The sequence below is a fragment of the Phallusia mammillata genome, chromosome 3, assembly GCF_965637545.1.
Source record: "Phallusia mammillata chromosome 3, kaPhaMamm4.hap1.1, whole genome shotgun sequence".
Taxonomy (NCBI): domain Eukaryota; kingdom Metazoa; phylum Chordata; class Ascidiacea; order Phlebobranchia; family Ascidiidae; genus Phallusia; species Phallusia mammillata.
Window position 1 is genome coordinate 27,113,634 of NC_137254.1, and position 22,002 is coordinate 27,135,635.

Below are 22,002 nucleotides of genomic sequence, written 5' to 3' on the forward strand. Positions count from 1 at the left end.
CCTAAAATTAGTCGTTTGCAGGTCAATTTGTTGTTTTCTGTGATCGTTTAACCGACAAAGTTCATTTTTTTGCAGCTACTGTTTAGTATTCTAGTTTTATTTCTTTGTGCATGAACAAGAACCACAGACATCGTATCCAAGAACGTCATTTTTTGTTAACGATTTTGCAGCATTTAGTAAAATAAATCATAAAAATACTTTTTTAAGATAAACACTCTTTTGCCACATCTTCAAGTTAACTTGTTAGAGTTGTAAGTGTACTTGCAGTTTATTTAAACAATGAGTTTTGTTGCACCAGTTGTTTACTTGTTTTGTCGGGTAACTACTTAACACATGTGTACTTTAGAGGCGCTAGAGAGCTTAGGTTCAAAGAGTTAAACGTCTTTCTTACTTTGTGATTGCAGGGAGCGCGCGCATAACAGTCGAAGCGCTGCTAGCCTTGTAATGGTACAAAACCGCCCCGTCGTGCAACAGGTACGGAGGACAAGGCATTAAAATAATGAAAATAGTTTACTTGTTCCCGAAAGGAGTTTTACCTATTTCGTGCTAAGCAAAATGTAGGCCTAGAACAGGGGTCGGCAACCTTTTAGGCGAAGTGTGCCAATTTACTTGTTATTTCCATGTGTTTATGTCATCGCGTGCCAACGTTTTTCTAAATAATAGTTGTTCATGCCAGCAGATATCAACAATGCCATGCTTTTCGTAGGAAGCATAAAAACCTTAGCAAATTTATTTTCAACTAACGTGGACTTAAATAAAGTGGGCGTGCATGTTGTGTAAGTTTGGCCCATGTGATGTGCAGAAACAAATACGCAATGCGTTGGTTGCAACTGCTTGGTGTTTCCGTTTATTTGGGCAACAAAAGACTCTTTCTAGTTTTGCGACACTGTTTTGTTGAATTGCAGATACCGAAGTCTAGTCCTTGAAATATAAAATTTCCACGCTGGTTTGTTTTGTTTCTTTGTTGTATTTGTTAAAATGTTCATTAGTACATAAAATTCAAATGAAGACAGTGTTATGTAAAGCTGTTTGAGCAAATTTGTTGTTACACAACTAAGCAATGTGCAACTAAAAACGCGAACCAACACACTCATTGAACAGAAGTCCAGGTATTTCATATTTATGAATGGTCGTGTAACACGTGCACACACGGATCTTCGCAAAAGTGGTCAACCAGGTCTTGCCACCAAAAGTCAGGAAACGTTTCAATATCCATGCCGAACTTGAATATATGCTTTGGGTCGCCGGTAATGTCAAGCAACTGCTTGTCGTCCAAAGTCACACCGTCCCTCTCAAAAGCATACACGTACATCTGCGAGTCATAACAGAAATCGTGGATGCAGAACTAGCTTGGTAGATGCTATGGTCAGTTGCTTACGGCTTTCCTTACTTAGTCAAATATAGTTTGAACGATAAACCTAACTGGGCGGTTATTGTCGGACTATGGCATTTTGTATGCACTTGTAAATGTTTTGGATCTAAAAGTAGTTTAATCTTGTTTTGTTGGCCTGTAAAAACGTAAACTTTTACATTATTGCTCAGGTAGACGTACGCGTCCTGCTGAAAGATTTTTGTTTAGGGTCTATTATTTAAAATAAAATTATTGCTGCTGGTAATTTGTAAAACATTGTGCGCCATAAGTTGATGTTGTCATTTGCTTGTTGACTTACCAAATATCCCAAGTCTCGGGCCCTTTTTGCTGCTGTCTTAACGTCGTCGTCAGAGTTGCTGTCAGTTGTGATGAAAATGGCTTTTGGTACTCGTTCGTCCCTCATTCCTTTATCACTCTGCAGCAGGTTTTCAATCGCGTACTGAATTGCTGCACCGGTGTTAACAGGAACTCCTAAACAATCAAGGATTGTTTAACAAAAAGGCCATACGAACGATTTCGTTTCGTAATTTTTATAGTTTTAGGCTGAAATCAGGGCAGACTAAAAGTACCAGCCCGAAACCTATTCAAACCCGATAAAAATATTTTGCGTCGAAAATTATTTTGTTGTCAGGCCCAAATCAATACTATTTTACTTAAACTTACCCCCAACCCCGCCAGTAAAACCTTGCTCTACTTATACACCGTGTTATACAATGTTGTGAAATTGCTTTGTATCACCGAGTGTTAATTTCAACTACACCTATTTCGTGGAAAAACACAACACAACACAACCCGGTAATAAGTTTTATAGCATATAGTCTTATTAAGGATAATAAGACTTTACGATAATGCCACGACGTTCATATGCAAATCAGACAATTGAAAATTCTAACCGTTTTCAGTAGGAGTTCTTTTTTCTAGAAAGAGTTGCAACATTTGCGTTTTATTGTACTCGTAGTCGTTGAAGTTAAAGACTGACGACTCGTAAGGCTCTGCGCCGTATGACGCACCAGCGAACAATGTAGATTCTGCACTTATGTCCAGTAATCTAAAACAATACATCATTCTTCACTAAAAATAAATCAGTTTAAAATACATTGTGAAATACAACTTGAAGCCTTGACTTAAAGTTGTACGGGGGCCCGAAACCGAAAGTACACAGCCTCGAAATCCGGGCTAAACTAATTTTTCACATTGTTGTAAAATGAACTTTACGTAACAAAAACAGGAGACTATTTGATGCAAAAAAATAAAGTCTAGTTTGAACTGAAATCCACCTACAGTAGCAGTTTTCCGGTTATTACTGTTCTCTACATCAATACAATTCAAAACCCAGTGTATAAACACTAGGCCAAACAGAATCAACCGTTGTACACAATAGTTTTACGGAATATATATTTCACCAAAAAGTTTTGGCACCTTCAGTTCACTGTTTGATGTAGTTTTGTTTTGCAATTGAAAACAATTTAAGCGTACTTGAAACTATGTGTTTAGAAGCTGTACCGACCCGATAATTGCGGAGAGTGTTTCCAATCTCCTGTCAGAAAACTCAGGTTTCGAATGAGACAAAACTATTGAGTCGAAAAGGAAGTATGGTGGACAGGGACCTGTTAAACCAAACAGATTATGAAGCAATGATGGGTTTACAAATCTCTTTATCGTAAACCAAATAAAATGGCTTGTTATGTATAAATTACAAACTGAAACTTCTTGGATTTAACGTTAATTCAATTTTTCTGCTGTGGTTATTTGAATACTTAGGTTACTGTTTGTATCTAACGTCGTGTTTTTACACTGACGCGCGGTTGTTATATCACGTCAAAAAGTAAGCTTTTTCGTATTGTAATTAGTCCACAGCAGTATCTATTATTTAGACGGTAATTTGGTAACTGCAGTAAAATATTGTAATTTTGGGAGAGCACTGATCGTCAGATAAAGATCTCTCAAATTCAACTTATCTTATAGCTCTTACGTGTACAGCAAGGTGTGTCATATTGCCAGTTGCCATCAGCTTTACATCTGTTCTGATCTCTTCCTACTGGCCACAGGCCATAAGTTTCATCAGTACATTGATATTTGCAAACTCCATTTTCACAGTTGATAGTTCCATGTGGAAAGTTAGTTGGTGGCGTTGGGCAGTCGTTGAAGCCTACTACAATGTGCAAGTATACGGCTTGGTATTTAGCGAAAGTCATACAACTAAATTTTATTAGTTTTAATATGTACATGAAGCACTGACTCTTTGGCGATGAAGAGACGTGTACTAAGTTTAAACAGGTGTCAGTTTTTTGACTAATGTTACATACTTTAATACGTCGGTTTTTCTTGACAGAAATGTTGCAATTTGCAACCAAGTACTGCAGGGCAATACAGATTTGATCGGGGAGCAGTATTTCAATACTACACCAACCTATCGGTGATGTGGGGACAGATAAAGCGGGAGAACAGTTGTCAAGTCCAGTGTTGCACAAATCTCCTTCACAGCAACAAGTACAAAGCGAGTTGACTTGGTCTCCATTGCATTGAGTAGATTTGCCTGAAGGTCTGTTGTTCTGTCAACAAACAAATAGTTTTGACAGAGTTTTTTGGCACCTTTCAGGAAAGCAACAGACGTGTTCCCTTACTTGCATTTGGTTGTTACTGCAAGCCATGGTGTCCTTGCAACCTTTCCTAATATACGACTTGTTCTTGTACCTTCTTACCACCGTTTCGCAGAAGTTCTGCAAAACATTGCGTTTTAAAAACCAGATCACCTTTATACATTCTACTGTACCTGGTTAATATGACATTGTTGTTTTCCTTGAAGATTGCATTCCTCATTACTTAAGGCACGATCACAAGTTATACATTCCAGCCCAGAAGCCACTTGGTGATAACAAGCAAAGGCAAAAAGCCAAAACAATGCAACAGTTACCATTCTTAAACTTGTTTTCATGTAAACTCTGATAGACACAAAATAATAATCACTTTTTGCCCTATCTATAACTGGCCAGTCTTTTCGTGTGTACTGACCCTTAGGGTAAACAATTCCGAGCACACCGTATATCTGATTCCTTGAATAAACAAACAAATTAAACATATACGACGCCGAACACTACACTTAAGTTACCGAGTCTAAATTTCGATAGAGCGCTCTTTCAAATGGATTGATTTAGGGTAAAAAACGCTTGACTTATATAGGGTGCTGGTCACGATATTAACATGCAAGCGTAGATTTTATGAACGTCGGTACAGTAATAGCCTTAAGACAGTTTTTGACCGGTTCAGTGATTGGTCAAACTGGTTTCGGCAACACGTAAAGGGACGACATTAAAATAGCCTTAAGACATTTGAAAAATTGTATTTTTTGGAAGAACGCGTTGCACACATCGCTTTACCCGTATTTCAATAGGTTGAGGGGCCGCGAGGTTCTACCTCAATCTGTTTTTATATTTGTCCTTTCCAGTAGTGGGATTCAATTTTGTTTGAGCCGGTTCTATCACAAAAGTAATATTTTTCAGCCGGTTCTGTTACAAAAAGTCCGTTGACAGTAACCAGTAATGCTAACCGGTTCGCTGATCTCATTAAATTTTGCGAGACGGTTCTATAGAACCGGTGCGAACCGGCTAAAGCCCGCCACTGGTCCTTTCCATTTCTGTACATGTGGTCAGCATCAAGACTATAAATGACCTGGTGCACAGGTTCTCTTGTTTTTTTCAATATGTTCCAGACTAGTTTTGGTGACTTAATTTTTTTGTCATCTTCTTCGATTTATCAAAGTGCTTTCGCGATGTTGCTTAATAATGGAGGTCCTAAAATTAGGTGTTTGCAAGTCAATTTGTTGTTTTCTGTGATCGTTTAGCTGTCAAAGTTCATTTTTTTGCAGCTACTGTTTAGTATACTAGTTTTATTTCAAAATGCATCAACACAAACCACAACATCTAAGAACGTTATTTTGTTGTTTACGCTTTTGCAGCATTTAATAAAATCAATCACAAAAAAACTTCGTTAGATTTCACACAACTTCAAGTAAACCTATTGCAGTTGTAAGGGCACACATAGTTTAAACATTGAGTTTTATTCGGTGCCAAAAGTTTTCAAATTTTATGATCGTGTAATACATGATCGCATGGGTCTGCACAGAAATGCTTTGTCATATCGTCCTTCCAGTTATCAGGAAATGAGTCGAAGTCGTCTCCAATTCTAAAAATGTGATCTTCCTCGCCTGTGATGTCAAGCAACTGTTGTTCATCGAACACAATTCCTTCCCGCTCAAACGCGTACACGTAGATCTTTAAATTTAGTAAAATTGTTTTTTTTGTGAAAACATGTCAATCTTATTGGTTTTTGTAGATTTGTGTTTTATTTTACAACCGGTTGACCTTCTTTGAGGTAACGAGACTCACAATATTGAATCAGTATTTGAGCTATATACCAGTTATTTTTGCTATGTTTGTACAAGGTTAAACTCGGCATTATTTATGTGAAGGGAGAGTTCAAAAAGATTTAAAAACCTGGAGTTGAACACATATATAGCACCACAATATTTCAATTCGTTTCGTTTTTCTCATGGAAAGAATAGTTCTACAACTAAAATAGCTATAAAGGAAAAAAAAACCTACAATATATCCAAGTTTTCTTGCGTTTTCAGCGACCGTCTTGACGTCATCATCTGAGTTGCTGTCAGTGGTAATAAATATGGCCTTTGGTACTCGTTCGTCCCTCATTCCTCTATCAGACTGGAACAGGTTGTCTAATGCGTATTGGATCGCTACGCCTATGTTCACGGGAGTACCTAAAAGAATGCATTTACGTGAACAAGTTACATATTATGGTGGTGTTTATGGTGCTTGATTAGGTTTTAACTTGTTGTTTGTGGTAATGGTAATCAAGTCTTTTCCCCTCGTAAACCAAAGAGCCCCAGTTTGAATTGGAACTCACAACCTTATTAACATGGAGTAGTTGCGTTCAATGCTCCGACGGAGGTACATTTCTCGACAACTTTATGATCAGCACCTTTACCATCCCTACGTAAAGACGTCTCTGTTATTCCGCAATGTTTTACTCATCATTATTGTTTTAAACCTTGCTACACGGTTTGTTTGCAAACTCTTTAAGGTTCAGAACGACACAAAAGTTTACATAACATACCTTCTTCAGAAGGGCGAATTCTCGCAGCAAACAATGAGTCCATTAGGGTTTTGTTGTTTCCGTATTCGTTAAAGTATACCACTGATGAAGGGTGAGGTTGAGGACCAAACGAAACACCTGCTACCTTTGTTGAATCCGAGTCGAAATCTGTCTGACTAAAAATATAATAACTTTTTGCAAGTATAATTGTTTTTACAATTGGGCAAATAGAGAAATATATTCACAATGGGCAGTTTTGCAAAACTTTTTGTGTAAATATGCTAATTGTTAAAAAGATTGATTTTTCTATGATTTTTCTGCTAGACTTTTTTTGACGCAACTTACTTTGCCAACACCCCGAGACTTCGCCAAACATGTGCAGCATTGCTGGTCTTGAAATGATACAGGCCCACTGCATCATACAAGACGTAGGGCGGACAGGGTCCTGAAACCAACAACGTAAAACTTTTTTCTTGTCATGTTAAAACAGAACTAAACGATACCTAATACTTACGACAAAATCTGTTTTTTTTAAAGTAGTTTTTAAACTAGGGGTTTTAGCGGGTTTTAAACTAGTTTGCTCTATGAAAGTAGTTGTAGCCACACGATCGCAGTTTATTGATGTTTTAAAATGACCTTTACATATATTTCGCTTAATATTATCCTCATTCCTTGATGTTAACATTATCCCCGTCATTCAAAAAGAATAATAGTTCTATTCAAACAAGAAGCTGTACATTGGCTTTACGGATTAGCGAAATAGATGTTTTGGACAGCGTCGTCTTTCTAAAAAAATCTCTGTACGGCAGCAATTGTGATGTATGTCTTACAAATGTTTACTTTATGTCCTAATATTTACGTGCACAACAAGGTGTATCGTATTGCCAGTTGCCGTCGGCTCCACACACATTCTGATCTCTTCCTACTGGCCACAACCCATAAGTTTCATCAGTGCATTGATATTTGCAAACTCCGTTTTCGCAGTTGATGTTTCCGTGTGGAAAACTCCGTGGTGGCAATGGGCAGTCATTGGAACCGACTGGGGTGTAAACACAGATATTTCTTATACCGTTGGGTTATTGTTGCCCGGCTACTTAACTGACAAACCACAGTTCGAAGGCCAACTATGTTTTATTATAAATATGCTTAGGTCTTTTAAAACATATTATAGAACCAAACCGTTTGTCGTACTACTTGACCTAACAGATGTGTTAAAGTTGCTTCGATTTGACCGAACTGTTTGTCAGATCAGTGGTATTATTGAAAAACAATATTTGCAATTTAAAGCAATCTAAGTTTTGTTTTGCAATTTACATCGGCCTATGACTTTCTTTTCCTGCATACTATACAAATATTTATAACTAACCTTTGGTGTGTTCAACAGGCCAAACTTACAAACTGAGCAACAACCAGCAATTTTTTGTAGCTGCATTATAATTATATTCAATTATAATTGATGTACTGGCCTTGTGGTGACGCAGGAACATAATTAGGCGTCAAGCACGTGTCAGATCCAGCGTTACACAAATCGCCTTGGCAGCAACAAGTACAAAACGAGTTGTCCTGGTCTCCATTACATTGAGTTGAAATTCCTGATGGTCTGTTGTTCTGCAGTTAACATGTTTCTTTAGGCGAAGCGATAAACTTGTTTTTATCATTACCTGCAGTTGGTTGTTCATGCAAGCTTGTGTATTCTTGCAGCTCTTGCTCACGCTTATCTTGTCCTTGTATCTTCTCACCACAACTTCACAGGAGTTCTTTGAACACATGTTTACTTGTTTTTAAAGAAGGTTGAATTAGAACTTGACCTCACAAGCTTACTTGATTTATTTGACATTGTTGTTCTCCGTTAAGGTCACATTCTTCTATGCTCGAAGCACTTTGGCAAGTTAAACACTTTAAAGCTGCCACGATAGGTAAAAGGCCGCCAAAAACAATCACCAGTGCATTCACAACCCTCATCTCTCAAGTTTTCTGTTTTAATGCGTAAATTTTAAAAGCGTTGAAGCTACCGAAGTCGGTCCTGTCGAAATATCCCTTAATAACTTGACCTGTGGTTGTGACACAGATATTTTCAACTTTGTACGTGACTTGCGCAGTCTGTTACTTAAAACCATGTTCACTCTCATGCCCTAAAGGTATCGATTGGATTGTTATGCAACTGGCTGTTCGATGACATAGTGCTTGTTTGACTAGAAGAAACGCCCATGTTTATTGTCAGGGTCGTTTAAAGATGCAATAAAACAAGGTGTTTTATTACCAGTAAAAACAAGTTAATCTTTAAAAGGTCGAAAATGCTAATTGAATACGTGACTAACTTAGGTGTTTTTTGTTTTTTGATCAACAGTCTGTGCAGATATTAGATCAAACCAAGTTGACATATGATCTGTCTACCTCAGTAATAAACTCAATGAAGTTGTCATGTTTAATTTAGACCTACTATATTTCCAGCCCCCAAAAGGAGGACACATTGTTGAAAAGAACATGAACATGAAAAAATACTTTAAGGTTCCCCAAAAATAAAAGCCTTTGAAATTAGACGGTGTTAAATTATAGTTCGGATAAAGTTTAACGTTTATCACATCACTACACTAAAACAACCTTGTTTTTTTAAATGTAAAATCCACCTGTAATCTTTAAAATATAAGCTGAAGATGAATATTTGTCTGTTTGTTTTGTTTTCAAAGACATAATTGTCACTTATGTATTTGGTAAATCCCGTCCATTCTTCTGTTAAATGCTTTAAAAAGGAGGACATTTGGGTACTTTTTCTTGTCCTCAAAGGACAACTTGGTTTTTGTTAAAAAGGAGGACAAAAAGAGGGCGTATGGTAGGCCTAGTTTAAGTGTAAATGGACGAAAGAGTGTCAGAGCCTATACCTTTTTTCAGCATTTTGTCTTCATGACACGTTCGCATTTCCTAAAAAGCGAGTTTTTAGCAGCAACTATAGCTGTCAGAAAAAGGTTGTGGGTACATCTATTTTAATCATCGTTGTTTTGTAGGTAAAACTGGCAATTGTTTGCCGTGTTTGAACATGGACACACCCTGTAAAGCTGAAAATGATAGCTGGAAGTAATAAAATACCGTTGGATGATTACTGCATTGCTGTTTATGCTCCTAATCTGAGAACAGCACTTTTTTAAGGTTCTTACTTGGCGATGGTCTTGGCGCCTCTAGACGCTTACACAAACGAAACATTTTTTTTTCGTTTGAAGTGTAATTTTCAATAAAGTTTTTACACATAATTAAATGCCTGGATAACAGTTGTATCGATTTTTGAGCAGTTAAGCTCTTTATAACAGAAAATACATTGATCTTATCAAAATTACAAACGAAACACCATTCCAAAGCACGGATTTGGGTTAACGCAAAGACAACCAAACACAAAATCAAACCGGCACCCATTACAACGCGCTAAAATACTCATAAACAACACACTAACGGTTGTTTTCATGTGAGATATGGGTGCATGGGTCCTGACAAAAATGTTTAGACAAATCCTTTATTGTTTTCTTCACCGAAACAGTTGAACCCTCGACGAACCTAAATATATGTTTGGCATTTCCAGTGATGTCAAGCAGTTGCTGTTCGTCAAAAGTATAGCCTTCTCTCTCGAATGCATACACGTAAATCTGTATACAAAATGTGATTCACTTTCACCAAATTAAGCTTGATAATTAAGAAAAGCAGTTTCGCATTACAGAAAAAAGCAACAATATCATTAAACAAAACATTACCTCATTTCGACAACTAGTTTCTTAATTTTGCGCGTTCTCTTTCACCAATGTATGTTTTTTAAGTTGGCATAGTATTGTGTCAGGTCACGCTTAGCGTGCTACCGGTACTATGTAATCCAGTACTACCTGATTCATAGTCGCGTCGTCGACTAAACCGGCTCACCACATCAGTACACTTCTGTAGTGTGAAGGGTGGCTAGCAAATAGCAACCCGTTTAGGACCAAAAAAAGACCTAATGAAGGGCGGATGAACTTAAAAATGCCAAGCGTCAGCTAGATAAAGATGGTGTCTCGGAAAAAAACACCCCCAGAAGGAATGTGGGGCCTCCACTGCAGATATATATATGCCCTTATAGTAATCAGCCATGAAGTACAAAAACGAAAGAAGACACGTAAAGAAGAAGATCTCCTGGCTAAAACCAACGCTAAAAATTTAGCACGGCACCCTGATTGATTGATAGTACTGTCAGCCTTCGCACCCCAAAGTAACTATTAAATCCACTTGGTAAAACTTACAATGTATCCTAAGCTACGAGCATAGACTGCTGGGGTTCGTACGTCGTCGTCTGAATTGCTGTCAGTAATGACGGTTATTTCTTTGGGAATTCGTTCGTCTCTCATTCCGACTTCAGTTCTTAACATGCTGTCAACCGCAAACTGGATGGCAGCGCCTGTGTTGGTTGGCGAATCTGAAAATTTAGCACACATTTTTACCTTTGAGCAAAACTTTAAATTTCGGCTGTGGACACAATGTCACAAAAACTCCCCTGTAGAGTCCAACGGTGACAAACTTAGAATTGACGCAAGTAATAAACACTCAAACTCAACCCCGTTTAAATATTTAAACACAAAACACGAATTTACTCGATTAATCAAACAGCCAGACTCAACTTTATCTAATGAACCAACAACTCGGCGACTTGAATGGACACTGTGTATTTTTTGATGAAATGTCCAATCATTTATTAATATACTGCTTAAAGAAAAGACTTTTCGAATATTGCATATTTTTATTGTTTATTGATATGGTTAATTAAATTGCGATATTGCCTTTATGGTGACATGAGTACAACACTGGTTTAACACATTGACCTTTACACATATTGCTGATTTGCATGACATTTTTACGACTAGTTATGTCAGTACACTTACCATCTGGTACAGGTCCAAGTCTTTCTCCGAAAAGTTTTCCAAACAGTGTTGCGTTAGCGTCATATTCATTAAAATTGATAACAGAAGAATAGACCGGTCCAACACCGTACGTAAATCCAGCCCCCATTGTTGAATCCGCGCCGATATTAATTATTCTGAATTAACAAAACATTCATGTCACGATTGCAAAAGAAAACCATGTACGCTATGGTTTGAGAAAGAATAAACGTCTGGCGATTATATAAATTGATAACTTCTTACCACTACAAGTTTAACAGTTGCTGCTGTTGCAAATACTACACAAAATATCAAACAAATTGCAAATGGCAAAGTATTGTGTTACTTGCGAAATTAATCTCGAAAAGACTTTCACACCAAACTCTTATAAACTTATAAAAAGTTGAGTGCTTTTGCGATTTTAACTAATTTCACACTTGCTATTCACTCATTTGATCTTCAAGGATCTGTTTTCAAGCAGCATTTTTTCTAGGTATTTTTGTGTCAAGAGTCAATTAAATTCACATGGCCATATTTCGAACTGATTCACTTACTTCAGGATTTCGGCAAAGGTTTGGAAAACAAACGCCATGCTTCCTCTTTTGAAATGATACAAACCAACGGAATCAGACAATAGATAAGGCGGACATGGGCCTGCAACACACAAAATACAAAAACACTTTACAAGAAATTGACTAAAGGTTAGAGTACAACTGTTTTGTGCCAATACTTAACTAATGCATTAGTTAAGTATCGGCGGATGTTTTTACCAGTTTAATTAAATAAATAGCGTTGATCAGTCCATTGCAAATTATATGGATAAAGAAATCATCTATTTTCCTTCAATACAGAATTTTGAGGAAGTGACATTGAACAACTGACAGCTAACAACAAATAGCCAATAACTTGGATAAGCTCTTTTCGTACTGAATATTCCAAAAAAATATATATATACAACTATTTCCAGTTTATCACCAAATGAAATTCTTCCTGTGGACCACCCAAAAAGTCATCATAGACCAGTAGTGGCCCATGGATCACCAGTTGAGAATCACTGACTTACGTGCACAACAAGGTGTATCATATTGCCAGTTGCCGTCGGCTCCACACACATTTTGATCTCTTCCTACTGGCCACAATTCGTAGTTTGGTGAAGTGCATTGATATCTGCAAACTCTGTTCTTGCAGTTGATACTTCCATGTGGAAAGTTAGTTGGTGGCGGTGGACAGTTAAACCTGACTGCTCAAAATAGGTTTTCTGATTAGATACAAACTCTATTTTGCATTGATAAATGCGAACAGCAACTTTATTAAAAGCTAAGATGAACATAAATTCATAACTGGGATCAACCCTGAAGCGTCGATGCAGACCAGCGATCACGGCACACTCATATATAAATCACAGTACGCCAGGCCCATTAAAGGCGTCACACCGAATCAGCCGGGCTGATTCGGTGTGACGCCTTTAATGGGCCTGGCGTACTGTGATTTATTAAAAGCTGATGAATGCTGATTTACCATGGTCTAGTTGCCTGACATTATTTCTTTTATCGAAGCTACTTTTGCGTACATTTCTAGTGTTGTTCACTTGGTTAAGTGTTTATTATTGACAGTATGTTAGTAAAATACGTGTTTTACCAACCTGATGTTGATCTAACTCCCGCTACGTACAAAAAAGCGGAGCAACATAGCAAAACGCTAGTAAAGCACTGCATACCTAACATATGATTCGTTGTGAATGAAAGAACCTGCAAAATGTAACGCGCACTGAATTTGGTCATTGAATTTGGTTCTTGTTATTTCTAACCGCGATATCTTGCCTTGTGAGAATATGTGTTTGAACGATAGCAGTGACCGCAAGTTTGACCTTGGCAAGTTCAGAGAAACTGGCCTTGAAAATAAATTTAAACAGCAGTTTTGATAATATTCTACTTTTTTGCCACCCGGTTTGTTACTACAAATTTACAAAAACACATTTTTTAAAGTGTCACACGGCTTCTATGTGAAATTCAGATTGTTTTATATTTAGAATGATTTGAAAGCAGATACCCTGAGATCTTTCAGATTTTGTGATTTACACATAAACGCTCATTTCATTTCTCTATTACTTTTTCGATTCAAAATTTAAACAGTTTAATGAAGAAGTATAATAATCAAAACGAAGTTTTTGCACTAAAGTGTTGCAGGTGTTCGAGTTTTTTATGCATATAAACAACAAAACGTAAAGATAACACAAGTCGCAAGTCGAGTGCAAAGTAGAACAAAAGGACATTGCAAGACGTTACGAATCCGAAAAAACTATGTTTGTTATCATGTTAAACTCTTTTTAAGTACTAGCGGTGTCAGTTATTTCACACACATACTGGTTTAAGTGCGCTAAAAGATTTAGTTGTGTGTATTTTGTAATCAGTTTTATCAGTCTAACGATCGTGGTCATGTAAAACATGGACACACGGGTCCTGACAGAAGTGGCCAGCTAAATCTTTCAAGGTTTCCTCCACCGAAATCGGTGAACCTTCGACAAACCTAAATATATGTTTCTTATCCCCTGTAATGTCAAATAGTTGCTGTTCGTCAAACACATATCCGTCGCTCCCGAACGCATACACGTACATCTGTAAAAACATTAAGATACATGGTTCACCAAACAGATTTCATCAAAATTGAACATGAACAATTTATGCTGTGTAACATTTTTACATAAGGCAACTGCACGTTAATACGAAGTATTATGACGAGTTTGTTATGATGTTTCAAAAGCATCCACGTTTTTCCTTTCATGTTATAACCATGGCCAATGCTTACTCGGCTATTTAGGAACACATTTCCATCATGTGCAATTTATTTACCAAAACCTTTTGAAAGTATGTTGTTTGACTCTGTCCGAATAAGGAACTGACTATGTCAATATAAAGCGAACATTTTGATCTGTCCATCCAAAAAGGCATTATGTGGTGCGCACTACGCAGCGATAGAAAAAGTCGCCAGGTGGTACGCGCTTAGTTTGAGAACCACTGTTCAATATCAACAAGTTAACGGACTTGGTAAAACGTACAAGGTATCCTAAGCTACGAGCGTGGGCTGCTGGGGTTCGTACGTCGTCGTCTGAATTGCTGTCAGTGATTACGGTTATTTCTTTTGGCACTCGTTCGTCTCTCATTCCGACCTCCGTTCTTAACATGTTGTCTACCGCAAACTGGATAGCAGCGCCTGTGTTGGTTGGCGAATCTGTGGGATAAGGTGAATAATTAACAATCTGAAACCTCAAACACCGCGTTATTACATGTCAGTCACTGCTCTAGAGAGTTTAAGTGTATAGCAACATTTAATTCCTGTAAGTGTATGTGGATTAAGCCAAAAATAGTTTTTCAGCAAAATTAAACTCTTAATTTGCAAATTCACATGCTTTACATTGTAATTATGTGAACGCGGCCAAAAAGTATCAAAACATATGTTGCATACACATCTAACTCTTCCAGACATATCTTTTGGTGGAAAATTCAATCAAAGACATGGTTCGCAGCAAACATGTAGAGAAGTTAAAACTAAAATCATAGTTTCGTTTTCTTTTCGCACACCACCCTAATCATCAAATTTTAGATTGTCTTTGCTTCTCTGCCGAAGGTCGACCTGATCAGAATTATCAGCTAATCAAGCTTGATTTGCACTCGCTGGATGGAAAAACTTTACACACTGCATGTTTATCAACTATTTACTTTACTGTGTTTGTTTTTGGCACTCATTTTTACATCCGTTTACAGAGACTGATGATGCCACTTAGGCGAAATATGCATTCCTTTACATTACATGGAGCGACTGATTCTGTTTTAACCAAGGGTTTCATTGTCTATTGGTTTTACTGTTTTATAGTTAAAAAGGGCAAACTGTGATTATCCGTTTGAGGCCATGCTGTTGGTGGTTTTGTTCTATTACTGCCGTTTTGATCTATTGTTAGTTTGGACTTTTATGACTAACATATAAAAGAGATAAGTTTGACTTACCATCTGCCACAGGTAGAAATTTTTCTCCGAAAAGTTTGCCAAACAAAGTTGCGTTGCCGTTGTAATCATCAAAATTAACGACGGACTGAAGGTTGGGCTGAGCGCCGTACGTAAACCCTGCGCCCATGGTAGTATCTTCGCTTATAGTAATGCTGAAATTGAAAACCAAAAACACATGCTTTTTGGTCCATACGATGTAGGTGTCAAAAATGTTGTGGGCTTAATACATTTTATTATTTCAACCCTGGCCTTACAAAATCTGTAAAAAGTGACGCCCAAGGCTCCAGGCAAAGTAGGAGGGAATACTGTTAAACACACACACGTTTTGGTGAATTATCTTTTGCATACACTTGCAGTTTACCGTGTTTATTTTAAAAAACAATTTTTGATAAAATGACAATCTTTGTATCCATGTTTTTGTCTGCTTGTTTGTTTGTAAGAAACAACTTAAAACTGAGTTTGAATCGAACCAAACCACTTACTTTGAGACATCTACAAATGTTCGGTAGACAGATTCCATGTTTCTGGCTTTGAAATGATACAAGCCCACGGAGTCGAATAACATGAAAGGTGGGCAGGGACCTAAAAATTAAACATCTAACTAAGATTCAATGGAAGCTACGTGTATATCACTGAAAGCAGGTTACTGAGTTAGAATCCATACTGTTTCATATAAATCGTTCTTATCGACCATTTCGTTCTTATCACAGACGCAACATGATTTGTATTTGCTCACGTGCACAGCAAGGTGCTTTACTATTCCAGTTGCCGTCGGCTTTACACACAATCTCATCCTTTCCTGCTGGCCACAACTCGTAACTTGGGTCAGTACATTGATATCTGCAAACTCCGTTTTCGCAATTGACTCTTCCATGCGGCAAGCTGGTCGACGGTGATGGGCAATTGTTGTAAACTCTTTCTGCTCAGGAAGAGTAACGTTTAGTCATATTGTACTTACTATAGCATCAGTAAATCATACAGCATTGTAATTCAATCTATCTGATACCTACTGCAACCTTGTACGCCACAACCCAAAACTAATTTATCTTAATTATTGTCAACCAGAAACAAGCGTTTAAATACACAGCATAGAAGGAAAAACTTTTTTTGCCAACTATCCTGTTCTAACGTATTGCATTATGTGACCCAGTTCAACACGTACTCAATTTTAAAAAAAACTCTCGCAAGTGGTCTGCAATGTTTAGAACGAGAGGTCCTGGTTTATTTCATTACGTTTTCTGGCAGTTTGTTTTGTGACCGAACTAATTTCTTTTCTAAGTTAGGGAAACGCATCTCTAAAGGAGATAAGTTATCAACGTAATACCAACCCGGTGCTGATCTAGGGACAGGTCTTGACTTGGGTAAAGGTCTGGGGTTAGGAACAGGTCTTGGTCTCGGCACAGGCCCATTTAACAGACAAGTGTTCGATCCAGCATTACACAGATTTCCTTGGCAGCAACACGTACAAACTGAATTGGCCTGATCTGTATTACACTGTGTTGAAGTTCCAGAAGGTGCTCTGTTCTGTGTTTTTCAAAACAAAAACGTCGTGTTCTTTAGAGAGAGTATATATAGCAATATACCGTATTTTTGTCAATTATTTTTGTCAAGGCTTTAAACACTTTTAATGACGAAAATGGCAAAATAAATTGTCCCATGGTGACAGATTATACAAATTTTTATTATTCAAAACATTTTGGAAATGAACAGAATACCTGGTTCTGGTTGTTTCTGCAAGCATGCGAGTCCTTGCAACCTTTGCTAACTTGTAGTCTTCTGTTGTGTCTTCTTATCACTGTTTCACAGGATTTCTGCAAAAACAATAAAGTTTTTTGAAACTATGACATAAAAGTTTAAGGACTTAAACATTGATGTTAAATATGCGTTATACTGAATAAGACGATACTTTAAATTAAAGTTACGATATTTGAGGTTTAAAAATTGATTAAATATCTTTTTAAGAAACTCGAAATACAGGTCTAATAGGATTTCACAACAAACATTACTTGGTTTGGTTGGCAAGTCTGTTCCCCTCTGCGATCACACGCCCTTGTACTAGCTGCTGACTGACATGTTATACATCGTAGTCCAGTTGCATAAGAAAAAGCACAAACAAAAACACAGCAGCAAATCAAAAACCTTATGAAGCAATGCATTCTTAGTATGATACCTTCCACACAGAACAGTTCTGTAAAATAACACTCGTAACTTATTTGATTTGGTCGTGTACCCAACTGACCGTCTTATCTTGCGACGTATGTCTGATATTGTCGATTGATAACCCTGACATCATAACAACATTTTGACCTGTTGCGAACCCTAAGGAGCAGCTATTTCAAACATAAGCTAAAACAGTACATTTGCAGTAACGTTGTCAATATTCCTGTGTGGTTGGTCGCACATTTAAAACTGTGTTTGGCGTCCGGCTATTCTAAACTAATAAAATTTTAAATACTGCTTTGACCAATAGCATTTATAACAGTGCATATGTTTATCCTGAAATTATATTTTTTTTGTCAACATCTTGTTTCAATTAACGATTAAAGTCAGAAACAGTGCAACACATTTGAAACGGGACTTTTAGTCAGACCTATGTAATATAATATTCTTTTCGCCAATTTGACACCAGACACCCTTAGGGCTTTTAGTTTTAAGACATGCTCGCAAGGATCTTTGCCAAAATGTGAGTTTATGTCGTTCACTCAATATATCTGTGTGTATGATAGATTACTCTACTTTTGACTCACACAAACTGCTTATTCAAATAGATTTGAAAACAGCTCACGACACAATTGTCTTCTCTACAATATTACAGTCTATCTGCACAACAATATAAACAGCTCTTGCAAACAAGATTAATAATTGTGCATGTGCTTTTATTTCTTTTCTTGTAATCAACTGAGCCACAAAATACTCCATTATACAAATTTTTTGGTACACAATATTCATACAAAAATTTTTGGTACAAAATTTCGTGCCGCTGATGTGCTACCAGACTGAAGCATTTTACTGGTTATGATCGTGCAAAACGTGAACACATGGGTCGTCACAGAAGTGAGAATTTAAGTCTTTCCACCAGTCTTCTGGAAAAGCATCAAAATCGCTTCCAAATTTGAAGATGTGATCTTTATTTCCAGTGATGTCAAGCAATTGTTGGTCATCAAGCACAACTCCTTCCCTTTCAAATGCGTAGACGTATATCTGTGCAAGTAAATGTTTTAGTTTATTAGAAAGAAAATACCGTATTTCGCTGGAACTGTAAGTCTATGTAGAGTTGTAATGCATTTATTGTTGTTTTTTAACACGAAACAGGGCACCAACATTTTCTTTTCTCTTTTTTGACATTTAAGAGGGTAATACCTTACATAGTAGACGCTCAGTGTGTTGACGATCCTAAGTGTTAGTATAACAATATTTAAACGCGCATCTTTTCAATGATAAATTGACAAAATAATATAGCTCACAATGTATCCAAGATCCCGAGCGTTTTGTCCGGCAGTTTTGACGTCATCATCCGAGTTGCTGTCGATGACAATGGAAATAGCTTTTGGTACCCGGGAGTCTCTTGCACCATTTTCGGATTTAAACATGTTATCCACGGCGTATTGGATCGCTGCTCCAGTGTTAACAGGTGTTCCTGTGATAGGCAGGAATTCTTATGCATATGGTGGTTAAAAGATTGTATTCTTTAACGCTGATGTTATGAACCCATTTGAACTCACAGTTTTTTCCTGGTAGCTTATTTCTATGAATATTTTTTATCCGACACCGTTTGTGAAACCTCACGGTCTTTAACGCTATGACCGTTTAGAAGAGACTTTAAACGGTTCTACACCCCAAATACTTGGCTTACACGTGTATTGACTTGGCACTTATATGAGTGATATAACATTACTTCGATTGAGTAGCAAAAAAACACACACCCAGTAATACTTTTCTCTAGTTGTTCAATAGTCAAACTTTAAATTTACATGAGTTGAGACAAAAATTTATGAGACAATTTTCTCTATTGGTGTTTAAACATGAGGTGAGGTCATTACACCGATACACCTACCTTCAATCGAGGGCCGTAGTCTTTGTCCGAAAAGTGTGTTCATTATAGTCTCATTGTATTGATATTCGTTGAAATTAGTGATTGATGACAAATGAACAGAAGAATCATATGATAAGCCCGCGGCCATTGTGGAATCGGCACCAATGACAATGTATCTGAAAACACGAAACGAATGGTTATGATTTTATTGTTTATTACTTTTTTGATAATTTGACAGAGAATTGTTGCGTATTGTTTAATGTAAGTAAAAGATAAACAACAGGAGTAATTTAAAAGCAAACTTACTGTGACAGTTCTCCTAGAACACGAAACATATTTTCTACGTTGTCCGGTTTAAAGTGATACAATGTCACGAAGTCATACAAGTAGTAAGGTGGGCAAGGTCCTAAAACATAAAAAAACATCGTTGAATGGGTTTACTCTAATTTCTTTTCTTTTTCGGGCACGAAGTACTTACGTGCACAGCAAGGTGTGTCAAATTGCCAGTTTCCGTCAGCTCCACACACATTCTGATCTCGTCCTACTGGCCACAGGCCATAAGTTTCATCAGTGCATTGATATTTGCAAACTCCGTTTTCGCAGTTGATGTTTCCATGTGGAAAACTCTTTGGTGGCGCTGGGCAGTTGTCATGTCCGACTAAAAAACAAGTCATTTACATATTCTGTATGTATACAGAATCGAATAATCTCAATTGACAGCTTAAACTTGAATTTGGTTTGGTTATGTAGTAGGTTGGCGATTTTAATAGACACTTTTTGCCCACAATCTTAGTATGACTGGCCAGTTGTAGGCTTTATACGGAATTTTTGCCCTCAACGAATTATTTTTGTCCCGACCATGCTTAAATGGTTTGCAGACACTAGTTTTGCGAAAAAATTATATTTTACTTGCAGAAACTTTGCATCAGTTGTTGTTTAGCCCAGTTTATATTAGTTTATATTACGGGTCGAGTGCGCGTTAAGCTTTCGCTAAACACAAAAGAGGCCAGATTCAAACCCAAAAACCTACGCCGTATTTGCTTTGTGAATTGATTTGTTGCGTTTTAGTCATACATTCCGGAAACTTGACGTGGACTGTCTGCCAAATTTGTTTCTTCTTAACATTAGTGCCCCATTTTCGAGAGTAAAATTTTAGCCCGCTTTCACTTTTAACCCAAATGGTTTATTTGTAAGTTGCTTGTCATGATCTGTTGTATAAACGAACCTAGTGATGTGGGGACGGTTACAGCGGAAGAACAGTTTTCAAGTCCAGCGTTGCAAGAATCTCCATCACAGCAACAAGTACAAAATGAGTTGACTTGGTCTCCATTGCATTGAGTAGACTTGCCTGAAGGTCTGTTGTTCTGCAAAAAAACAAATATTTTTGTAACGACAAACAGAAAATGTATTCCTAACGTATGTTTAACACCTACGAACCGCATAACCGCAAAAAAAGTTATTTCACTATAGTATAAGGCAAGCCTATACATCATACGAAATTGTTACATTACATAGATGACACTGTGCATCCTGTTAGAACCTCTTTAGCAGAAGAAATGCCAAAATAGCATTTCCATGCTAATAACGTACGAATGCAGGGATGACAGGGCGATGATGGTTGATAATGCGTAATTACACATAGCTGCTTCCCCAAAAGTACCCGGGAAAATGAATTGCTTTGAGCTAAACTGTCGGATGTGTGTCATTAATTTGTTAGACAGCATTCGTTTGCTTATTAAATCCCCTGTTTAGTTTAAGTTGTGTTGAAAAATTCAAGACACTTGCGGGCTTATCTTATAACCTACGAACACTTTATTTTTCTACTTTTTGTTAACATATGTCTTTAAGTCTTTTTCAAGGATCTCTCAAATACAACTGGGTGCGTTAATTACTTTGCAATAACAGGTTCTGGTATCACCAGTATCTTCATATATTTACCTGCAGTTGGTTGTTTTTGCAAGCTTGCTGATTTTTGCAGCCTTTGCTTACATGCATTTGGTTGTTGTATCGTCTTATCACCGTCTCACATGAGTTCTGAAAGGTTAAGTAAGTAACAAAATTCGCATTTCAAAGGCTAAGAACGTGTTAATTAGGCCAAAACAACTCAAATGTAAGCCAAGATAAAGCTTGTTTCCCACTTTTTTTTTTAATAAAAACAGCGATAATTTCTGCTTGAAAATTGACATTACTTATTATATATTCCCTTCCATTGACGCATAGAAATTTTAAGCAGTCATGACAAAAACAAACACAACTGCTGTTTCGCGCTTGGAACCAAAACCATCTTGAATTCCTTCTGTAAGTGTTGGTGTACTTAAAATCACTTACTTGATTGTCCAAACATTGTTGTTCTCCTTCCAAATCACATTGTTCAACGCTTGAGGCACCTTTGCATGTAATGCATTTTAGGGCTGAAACGCTTGCAATGGCACAAGCAAAAAGTATAGTAACAACCAATAACTTCATGGTTTTGTCATAGAGCTATCACCGATACAGCAGAGATGGATTTGTTTATAAACCCCATTTTGTGACCTTTCTTTGCAAAACCTGCCTCTTGGGCACGATAAACATTAAGATTAACACGTGTGTCATAAACAACAC

The 22,002-nt window shown here is 37.2% G+C and overlaps 5 protein-coding genes across 7 annotated transcripts; all 5 read right to left on the minus strand.

Annotated features, from left to right (window-relative positions):
• Positions 1-947: 947 nt before the first annotated feature.
• Positions 948-4,555, minus strand: LOC145217624 (matrilin-1-like). Of its 2 annotated transcripts, none has more exons than XM_080084917.1 (8): positions 4,146-4,555; positions 3,997-4,092; positions 3,783-3,924; positions 3,345-3,521; positions 2,880-2,979; positions 2,266-2,420; positions 1,671-1,843; positions 948-1,312 (listed from the first exon to the last, which is right to left on the minus strand). In XM_080084917.1, exons 1-8 carry the CDS (start codon positions 4,449-4,451, stop codon positions 1,121-1,123), a joined length of 1,341 nt encoding a protein of 446 aa, XP_079941043.1. In that variant the 5' UTR covers positions 4,452-4,555; the 3' UTR covers positions 948-1,120. The 2 variants fall into 2 exon arrangements, with proteins under 2 accessions (XP_079941043.1, XP_079941042.1); XM_080084916.1 differs by having other exon boundaries at positions 3,345-3,524; positions 4,146-4,533.
• A 683-nt stretch (positions 4,556-5,238) lies between these two features.
• On the minus strand, positions 5,239-8,583 carry LOC145217626 (uncharacterized). The gene is made up of 8 exons (XM_080084920.1): positions 8,303-8,583; positions 8,143-8,238; positions 7,948-8,089; positions 7,341-7,520; positions 6,827-6,926; positions 6,503-6,657; positions 5,974-6,146; positions 5,239-5,643 (listed from the first exon to the last, which is right to left on the minus strand). The coding sequence occupies exons 1-8, from the start codon at positions 8,441-8,443 to the stop codon at positions 5,449-5,451; spliced, it is 1,182 nt and encodes a 393-aa protein (XP_079941046.1). The 5' UTR covers positions 8,444-8,583; the 3' UTR covers positions 5,239-5,448.
• A 1,113-nt stretch (positions 8,584-9,696) lies between these two features.
• Positions 9,697-13,468, minus strand: LOC145220509 (collagen alpha-1(XII) chain-like). Its single transcript, XM_080087721.1, has 6 exons — positions 13,010-13,468; positions 12,431-12,607; positions 11,922-12,021; positions 11,371-11,525; positions 10,735-10,907; positions 9,697-10,113 (listed from the first exon to the last, which is right to left on the minus strand). The coding sequence occupies exons 1-6, from the start codon at positions 13,146-13,148 to the stop codon at positions 9,919-9,921; spliced, it is 939 nt and encodes a 312-aa protein (XP_079943847.1). The 5' UTR covers positions 13,149-13,468; the 3' UTR covers positions 9,697-9,918.
• A 79-nt stretch (positions 13,469-13,547) lies between these two features.
• LOC145220508 (von Willebrand factor A domain-containing protein 2-like) lies at positions 13,548-17,548 on the minus strand. Its single transcript, XM_080087720.1, has 8 exons — positions 17,375-17,548; positions 17,084-17,179; positions 16,697-16,892; positions 16,105-16,287; positions 15,851-15,950; positions 15,369-15,520; positions 14,423-14,595; positions 13,548-13,982 (listed from the first exon to the last, which is right to left on the minus strand). Exons 1-8 carry the CDS (start codon positions 17,522-17,524, stop codon positions 13,788-13,790), a joined length of 1,245 nt encoding a protein of 414 aa, XP_079943846.1. The 5' UTR covers positions 17,525-17,548; the 3' UTR covers positions 13,548-13,787.
• A 675-nt stretch (positions 17,549-18,223) lies between these two features.
• LOC145217628 (uncharacterized) lies at positions 18,224-21,898 on the minus strand. 2 transcript variants are annotated; one of them, XM_080084923.1, is made up of 8 exons: positions 21,730-21,898; positions 21,340-21,435; positions 20,627-20,765; positions 19,880-20,059; positions 19,708-19,807; positions 19,423-19,577; positions 18,833-19,005; positions 18,224-18,569 (listed from the first exon to the last, which is right to left on the minus strand). In XM_080084923.1, exons 1-8 carry the CDS (start codon positions 21,865-21,867, stop codon positions 18,375-18,377), a joined length of 1,176 nt encoding a protein of 391 aa, XP_079941049.1. In that variant the 5' UTR covers positions 21,868-21,898; the 3' UTR covers positions 18,224-18,374. The 2 variants fall into 2 exon arrangements, with proteins under 2 accessions (XP_079941049.1, XP_079941050.1); XM_080084924.1 differs by lacking the exon at positions 21,340-21,435.
• Between the last annotated feature and the right edge of the window lie 104 nt (positions 21,899-22,002).